We start from the raw sequence: 7,500 nt of genomic DNA, 5'->3' as shown, positions 1-7,500 counted from the left end.
AAACATCTGAGTTTCTCATACTAATGCCACATCAGAGGGAAAAAATCCATTTTTCAGACACATCATAATCATGCTTTCTGCTGATGGACCATCTACTAAATCTCCCAAAGAGAAATTATCAAAAATCACCAATTAATACTCTCAACATAAACCTGACAAGATAATGTGAATCTTATCAGACTCTTCATTAGTAACAACAACAGTACCAAAATCTAATAATGAATTCAAATATTCATAGCAACAAATGAATCAATAATAACAATACCACACCACTAAAAGACAATACATTTCTGAGACTCAGCATTAATATCATGCTTGCAGCTGAGGCACCATCTAATGTACTACCAGAAGAGAGCACATAATGTTATTCTAGCAAGAAACTAATATTACATTAGAGTTAAGAATGACACAAGATACCAGAAATTTGTTCTGAAGAAGAGGCATCTACAGAAGATAGAGGCAACAGGGCACATAAATCTCTGGTTACACAACACAGGTGGTTGTGCCAGAGGAATCTATGAAGAGGCAATTCAGTGATGAAAGAAATACAAAATAAAAACTGCTAAACTTTCAGTTCCGTTGCAGTGTACATGCAGCATAAGGCCATAGCTTACTGGTCATGCGCCCTAAAGCTTGGGCCAACTGTAGACATTGGGAAGGGCTGAACCATAGTGATAATCATATTGCTGAGCCTTAATGAAGGCCATTTTGTCCTTTGGTTGTGGGTAAACTGATGCTATATCTGCAATAGGGTGGTCCAAATTGTTAGAAATTTTGTCTATGAACTTTTATTTCCTCAAAAGTTCAAATGAATTTAATGCCAATAATTTATTTCTCACATAAAGGTTAGTATTGGATGAATCAATATCAATATACCTTGTGAGGTATAGAGATAAAAACTTATACATCCCAATATCAATGGAGTCTGCTCTGAATCAGACACTTAAATCTTAAATTTTTGTATCTCGTTATTACTGCAGCTTCTGCAATGTCATGAAAACCACCAAAATTTACCAATGAATATTACTGGCATCAGTTAAGTAAATAATTGTATGAGTTAGTGACCCACACTTCACTTGTTTTTGAACCTAAATATTTGCAGTGCTGGGAAGCAGGTGCTGGATGTGGTTGGAAAGTAAAATGGTAATTTACATTACAAAAATATATATATGCATGTCATATACATGCTATGAAGAAAGCAGGACTTTAAAACTTGTGGCAATAATTACAAAACAAAAAAGTGTAGAAAAACTGATGTTATGTTGACAACATTCAAATTGGATGTAAAATGGCAGTCATTATAAATCCAAAGCAATATCTTGTAGAATTCACAATATGTTCACAAGGACACCTGAAAGCTAAGCACATACATATTCAAAGCTTTATGTGTGGATATAGTAAACACATCAAAGTGTATTAGTTACATGTCCTTCAAAGTGAAGCAATTTTTATGTAATCAAAAAACATTATTAATCAAAACACCAACACCAACTATTGGAGAACTCCTTACTCTAAGCAAAGATTCTTTGATGAATATGAAAATAGCTGAACTAATAAAGAACCTGAAGATACTTCTGCCCTTTTCACCAATTCTGAATTCTTACAAGAATACAATTTATGGACATGACGTGAAGAATTCTAGCCTTTCTTTGAAACATAGAATCTAAAATTCTACCTGAATTTTTTGCTAAATCTGGCCAGTTTCCAATTAACTAAAACAGGAAGCTCAAATCATACCTGTCTTGTATGCATGCTCTGCAATGTAAGTAGCAATCTTCAGTGAACAGGACTGAATGTCTGTAAGAGGAGGATACAAGCGACCCTGCTCAAGGTTCTCTTCAGTTACCATATCAGCCAGTGCCTGTGAGATAAAATCAGATATTAACCCTTTGATGACAGTGCGTCACATCCGTGTGACACGGCTAAATGCCTGATGACGGGGCGACGCACCAGTGTGATATTCCCGATGCAATATTGCATAGGCCCGGCGTAGGGGATTTCCACTTATCGCTGGGCCCGTCGGGATAGGGTTAAGTGATGTCCTTTACAAAGTAATTAATTCTAGAGAAGTCATACTGCATACATTAACTTTGTTTCAGCAATATAGCACATATTTCCATTGGAATTTGTGCTCGCCAACAAAAATTCACATTATAATATTTTGTAAGGGTAGCATTAAATACACAATATAGAAGAAATCACATCCATTCAAAAACCCTGGCAGGTTTACCTTTGCAGCCATGAGGAAAATTCCATCATCAATGTGGTGAATGCCAGTACAGATCACACCCAGAGCAACACCAGGGAAGATGTATGCATTGTTGCCCTGGCCTGGGTGGAAAGTCCTGCCATCATAGGTCACAGGGTCGAAGGGAGAGCCTGAAGCAAACACAGCTCGACCTTCAGTATGGTTGTAACAGTCCTCTGCAGTACATTCGGCCTGTAAATTAAGAAACCCATGTGAGTGACATATATAAGAAAAATGAGTAATAGCAATACAGTCACTGTTACAAAAAAGTAGCAGTACAGACATCTAAAACAAATCTTGTCCTAAATTTACTCTATATGAGTTTATGAGAATGCACACAAAACAAGCTTTATATAAAATTTAATCTGAAAGTTCAAACTGTACCTTGCTTGTTGGGTTGCTGAGAGCAAAGATAACAGGTCGTTCATTGAAGGAAGCCATGTCCTGGAGAAGCTGTGGGGTGAACACTCCTCCAATAGCAGCAGCACCTTGAAATTAAACAATCAAAATAAATACAGAATAAAAATCTTGACATAATACAATACATTAATTCATTTGAGATAATATATGACTTACTTCTCCACTTTTTTGATAAAAAAAATTGGTGCACAATTATTCAAATGTAATCCAGAAGTGTATCCCAACCCCCCTCAAAAAAAAAAAGGAAGGGAAAATGATGTAATTCTTACCAATGAGGGTAGTAGGCTTAATCTCTCTCACAATTTCCTCTAGATCATCCATAGGTTCGTGTTCATGGGCAAACACTTCCTTATGTCCTGTGATTCCACCCTTGGGACGATCCTTCACGATCAGGCCACGGGAGTCAACCAACCAAATCTTAGAACGGGCCTCCTCCTCGTCAACGCCATCCTCCACCATGGCCATGACGATCAGATTAGCAATACCAAGGGAGGCCTGCAAAAAAAAGAATGGCCATGAACATTACACTTGTTAGGGTATTATTACCACATGCAAAGGCTATACAACAATGAAAATTCAGTTTTCATATTATAGATTTATCCTTCTCACTGCTAGATCTTGTAGATAATTTGGCTAATACTAGATGTTTGTTGCTAGTGTTGTCATGCCTGACTAAATTTGGTAAATTTAAAATGATTATTTTGAAATGCTCACAAAGCGGCATGATTTTTGACGATTCATAAAGGACCAATTTCCCTACTTACATCTACATCAAAAGGGAAATGAAAATATAAACAAAAGCAAAAAATGCAATTGATAATACAATTACTTTATACATAATATTTGAATCACTACAAAACATATAAAATGTCCTTTAGACTCACCTCACCAGCACCCTGGAAGAGGAATTTATGATCACTGAGCTTTGTATCAGTGATACGCAGGGATGCTAACAAACCAGCAACAGCTACAGATGCTGTTCCTTGAATATCATCATTGAATGTACAATATTTGCCGCGGTACCTGTTGGGAAATGTATGTGTTAGATTTCTGACAAACAAATACTGGCATATAAGAACAGATATACGGCAAATATAGAAATGTATGAAATATCGACTTTTCTCAAGAAAATTAGACAAAGTACACTATCCACTACTTACTTTTCAAGGAAGCGGAAGGCATTATGGTTACCAAAGTCCTCAAACTGAATGAGAGTGTTCTGTCCATAGCGCTGAACTACTGCCTGCATGAACTCATCAATGAATTCATCATATTCGTCACCAGTCACTCGCTCATGTCGAACACCAATGTAAAATTCATCTTCAAGAAGTTCCTGTTTTGGAAAAAAAATACATACATATATATGAAGCTGCTTAATTCATATATCATATGCACATACACACAGAGAAGCAACATGAAAGTAAGACTGGAGAAAGTTCTAGCTCTTAAAAGATATATATGATATATAATATGAAAACAATATAAATATGATAATCAACAAGAGTAGTATAATAACAGTTAGATTAATAATGGAATATACCTCTACAATGTTTTTATCCCTTACCTTTCGGTTGGTACCGACATCGAGGACAATAGGCAGGCACTGGTGCGGCTTGATTCCAGCCAAAGCAGTGTAGAGGGACAATTTACCAACTGGAATACCCATACCCTGTACACCCAAATCACCCAAACCCAGAATACGTTCTCCATCTGTCACCACAATAGCACGAACATCATGTTCTGGCCTGTAAATCATAAGAAAAAAGAATAATAATGATATCTACAAAAAATAAAAAGATCTGACAACAGACCCCTTATCATCTTCCATGAAAATAAGTTGGAGTTTTAAATTCTTTACTATTCTATTTGCTGGCCTGATCAATACCAAAACCACCCTTAAATCAGTAATAAATGCTATCTTAGATAACTTACCAGTTTCTCAGGACATCATAAACATGGCCCTTGTCATGGATAGAAATAAAAAGACCTCGGGGTCGGCGGAAGATCAAACCAAACTTCTGGCAAGCAAGGCCGACAGTTGGGGTATAAACAATGGGCATGTACTCTTCAACATTTTCACTCAGAAGACGGTAAAAGAGTCGTTCGTTTCGATCCTGCAAGAAAATGAGTTGATTGGTGTGGGTAATATCACATATGTTACATATGTAAAGACAATACAATACAAATCTAGGTACAAATCTAACATAAAAGCAAATAAAAGCAATGATAATAATAATTGTAATAATAATCACAATCTTGATGAAGATAATACAATACTAACAAAAATAACATCAACAGCAATAACAACAATAATCAGTCACTATATACCTGGAGACTAGCAAGATAAATGAACTTATTTAGTGGCTCCTGATAACGCTCAATGTTCTTCTTGCAGAGATCAACTTGTTCCTCCTGGGTCTTGAAACGAGGTGGAATCAGACCGTGGAGACCCAAAACCTGACGCTCTTCCAGGGAGAAGGCCATGCCCTGTAGGGGTGAAAAATTAAGTGGTTAATATTAGAATGGTCAAAGTATGATAACGATGAAAGTATTAATGCTAAGTAACTAATTAATATAAACTAAAACAATAACATAATATTCTTTAATACAATGCACTTGCAATCAGCCTTCCAGTCTTTTATTCATGGTCTATTGTAAAAATGTCCCAGCCAATATGATGCTCTGTGTGTGTGTGTGTGTGTGTGTGTGTGTGTGTGTGTGTGTGTGTGTGTGTGTGTGTGAGTGTGAGTGTGTGTGTGTGTGTGTGTGTGTGTGTGTGTGTGTGTGTGTGTGTGTGTGTGTGTGTGTGTGTGAGTGTGAGTGTGAGTGTGAGTGTGAGTGTGAGTGTGAGTGTGAGTGTGAGTGTGTGTGTGTGTGAGTGGTGTGAGTGTGTGTGTGTGTGTGTGTGTGTGTGTGTGTGTGTGTGTGTGTGTGTGTGTGTGTGTGTGTGTGTGTGTGTGTGTGTGTGTGTGTGTGTGTGTGTGTGTGTGTGTGTGTGTGTGTGTGAGTGTGTGTGTGTGTGTGTGAGTGTATGTGTGCGTGTGAGCGTGAACGTGTGCGTGAATGTGAGCGTGAACATGACAGTGAATGCGAGTGTGTATATGTGTGTGAGTGTGAGTATGTGTGTGAATGTGAGTATGTGTGTGAGTGTGTGTAAGTGTGTGTACATGTGTGAGTGTGTGTATGTGTGTGAGTGTATGTGTGTGTGTGTGTGTGTGAGTGTGTGTATGTGTATGTGTATGTGTATGTGTGTGAGTGTGTGTGTGAGTATGAGTGTGAGTGTGGGTGTGAGTGTGGGTGTGAGTGTGGGTGTGAGTGTATGTGTGTGAGTGTATGTGTGTGAGTGTGTGAGTGTGTGAGTGAATAAGTGAATGAGCGAGCGAGTGAGTGAGTGTGTGAGTATGTGTTAGTGAGTGAGTGAGACAGTGAATAAGTGAATGAGAGAGTGAACGAGTGAGCGAGTGAGAAAGTGAGTGTGTGAACATGTGTTAGTAAGGGGGTGAGTGAATAAGTGAATGAGCGAGTGAGTGAGTGTGTGAGTATGTGTTAGTGAGTGAGTGAGACAGTGAATAAGTGAACGAGCGAGTGAGTGAGTGAGTGAGTGAGTGGGTGAGTGAGTGAGTGGGTGAGTGAGTGGGTGAGTGAGTGGGTGAGTGGGTGAGTGGGTGAGTGAGTGAGTGAGTGAGTGAGTGAGTGAGTGAGTGAGTGAGTGAGTGAGTGAGTGAGTGAGTGAGTGAGTGAGTGAGTGAGTGAGTCAGTCAGTGAATGAGTGTCATATTTAACTTTCACATGTGTGTTTATGACAGTTGAAAGTTCTCTAAGAAAAATATTTTTTTTAGTAGTGTTACTCTTTAACGCTTTCATAACGTCATCTTGCCCAGATGCGATTAATGGTCTGCTATAGATTTCTTCACACAAACACACACACACTGCCATCCGGTTATGAAAGTGCCAATATCATATACAAGAACTATCAATGAACTTCCTCCTTTTTTTTTCTTTTTCTTTTCTTATTAGATACCTATTTCCTACTGCAGTGCCTTTATCTATAAAGTTTGTTTTTTTCTTTATTTTCGTATTTTATTCTTCTCGCATTAATCTGATCTACTTTACGAATTTCTAAAAGCTTTTCTTTCTATCTCTCTGAACTTATTTGCCGTTCTCGAAATTGTAAACCCTTCACCCTATAGGCGGATTGAAGGCATGTTGGGGAAACAAGTAAACAACACAAACAACTCATTACCAATATATAAGGGAGAAGCGATATTTAACGGAACTACGGAACAGGAACATCACGCAGGTCAAATCATTCATTGGGTGAACACGTCAATACCTCAAACTTGCATGGCTTCCTCCAGTTACCAAGTGCAGTATTTTTTGGCAAGCTTTGCTTCAATATATATAAAGCCTATAAAGTTCGTGGCATATTCACTTTCCGTTATTTTCAACACCGGAGTAAAGACAGCCGGCCGAACAAAGTGTTCTTCTTCTCTTGAACAATATCCCGTCTGAGCGATTAAAGTCGCGAGGTCAAGGGTAGAAAAGCGGTGTTTTCCCCAAGTGGTCAACTCGCTTGACCTCCACTACACATGGCTGATATTTATGAGGCACTGTTGGTTAGTGGCACTGGAGCTGTCTGTGTAACCTGTGCTGTGCCTCATACTTCTCCTGGATTATGATTATCGTTTGTGTGTCTTGATTGTATTTAGTGACAAAAGATATTTTTAGGAAACAAATAAGTGGTTTATAATTTATAAGGTCTGCAAGCTTAAGAATGACCCGCAAATATCCGTAAAACAGCGAATATTAGTGTCTATCATTTGCGACTTTAT

General features: G+C 38.1%; 2 protein-coding genes across 6 annotated transcripts in view; one reads left to right on the top strand and one right to left on the bottom strand.

Annotated features, from left to right (window-relative positions):
• Positions 1 to 7,500, bottom strand: part of Men-b (NADP-dependent malic enzyme b, mitochondrial) — a 51,236-nt gene that overhangs the window by 4,053 nt on the left and 39,683 nt on the right. For 4 of the 5 annotated variants that reach the window (XM_086550687.1, XM_043030603.2, XM_043030600.2 and 1 more), the window contains exons 3-11: positions 4,997 to 5,155; positions 4,601 to 4,782; positions 4,233 to 4,413; positions 3,829 to 4,001; positions 3,553 to 3,691; positions 2,938 to 3,163; positions 2,633 to 2,736; positions 2,231 to 2,440; positions 1,738 to 1,861 (exon numbers count right to left, since the gene is read on the bottom strand). In XM_086550687.1, the coding sequence (XP_086406813.1) occupies positions 1,738 to 1,861; positions 2,231 to 2,440; positions 2,633 to 2,736; positions 2,938 to 3,163; positions 3,553 to 3,691; positions 3,829 to 4,001; positions 4,233 to 4,413; positions 4,601 to 4,782; positions 4,997 to 5,155 (1,498 nt within the window). Of the gene's footprint in view, positions 1 to 614; positions 743 to 1,737; positions 1,862 to 2,230; positions 2,441 to 2,632; positions 2,737 to 2,937; positions 3,164 to 3,552; positions 3,692 to 3,828; positions 4,002 to 4,232; positions 4,414 to 4,600; positions 4,783 to 4,996; positions 5,156 to 7,500 lie in introns of all 5 variants that reach the window. The other variant, XM_086550686.1, reaches the window with a different exon arrangement.
• Positions 7,382 to 7,500, top strand: part of LOC147469052 (uncharacterized) — a 29,684-nt gene continuing 29,565 nt past the window's right edge. Inside the window, exon 1 of the mRNA XM_086550688.1 lies at positions 7,382 to 7,500. This exon is cut by the window's right edge and continues 97 nt beyond it. The gene's annotated coding sequence lies outside the window, so the exon portion shown is untranslated.

The sequence above is a fragment of the Penaeus japonicus genome, unplaced genomic scaffold (genome assembly GCF_977035675.1).
Source record: "Penaeus japonicus unplaced genomic scaffold, GWHDUDI00000001_assembly GWHDUDI00000024, whole genome shotgun sequence".
Taxonomy (NCBI): domain Eukaryota; kingdom Metazoa; phylum Arthropoda; class Malacostraca; order Decapoda; family Penaeidae; genus Penaeus; species Penaeus japonicus.
This window is presented reverse-complemented; position numbering and strand designations above follow the sequence as displayed.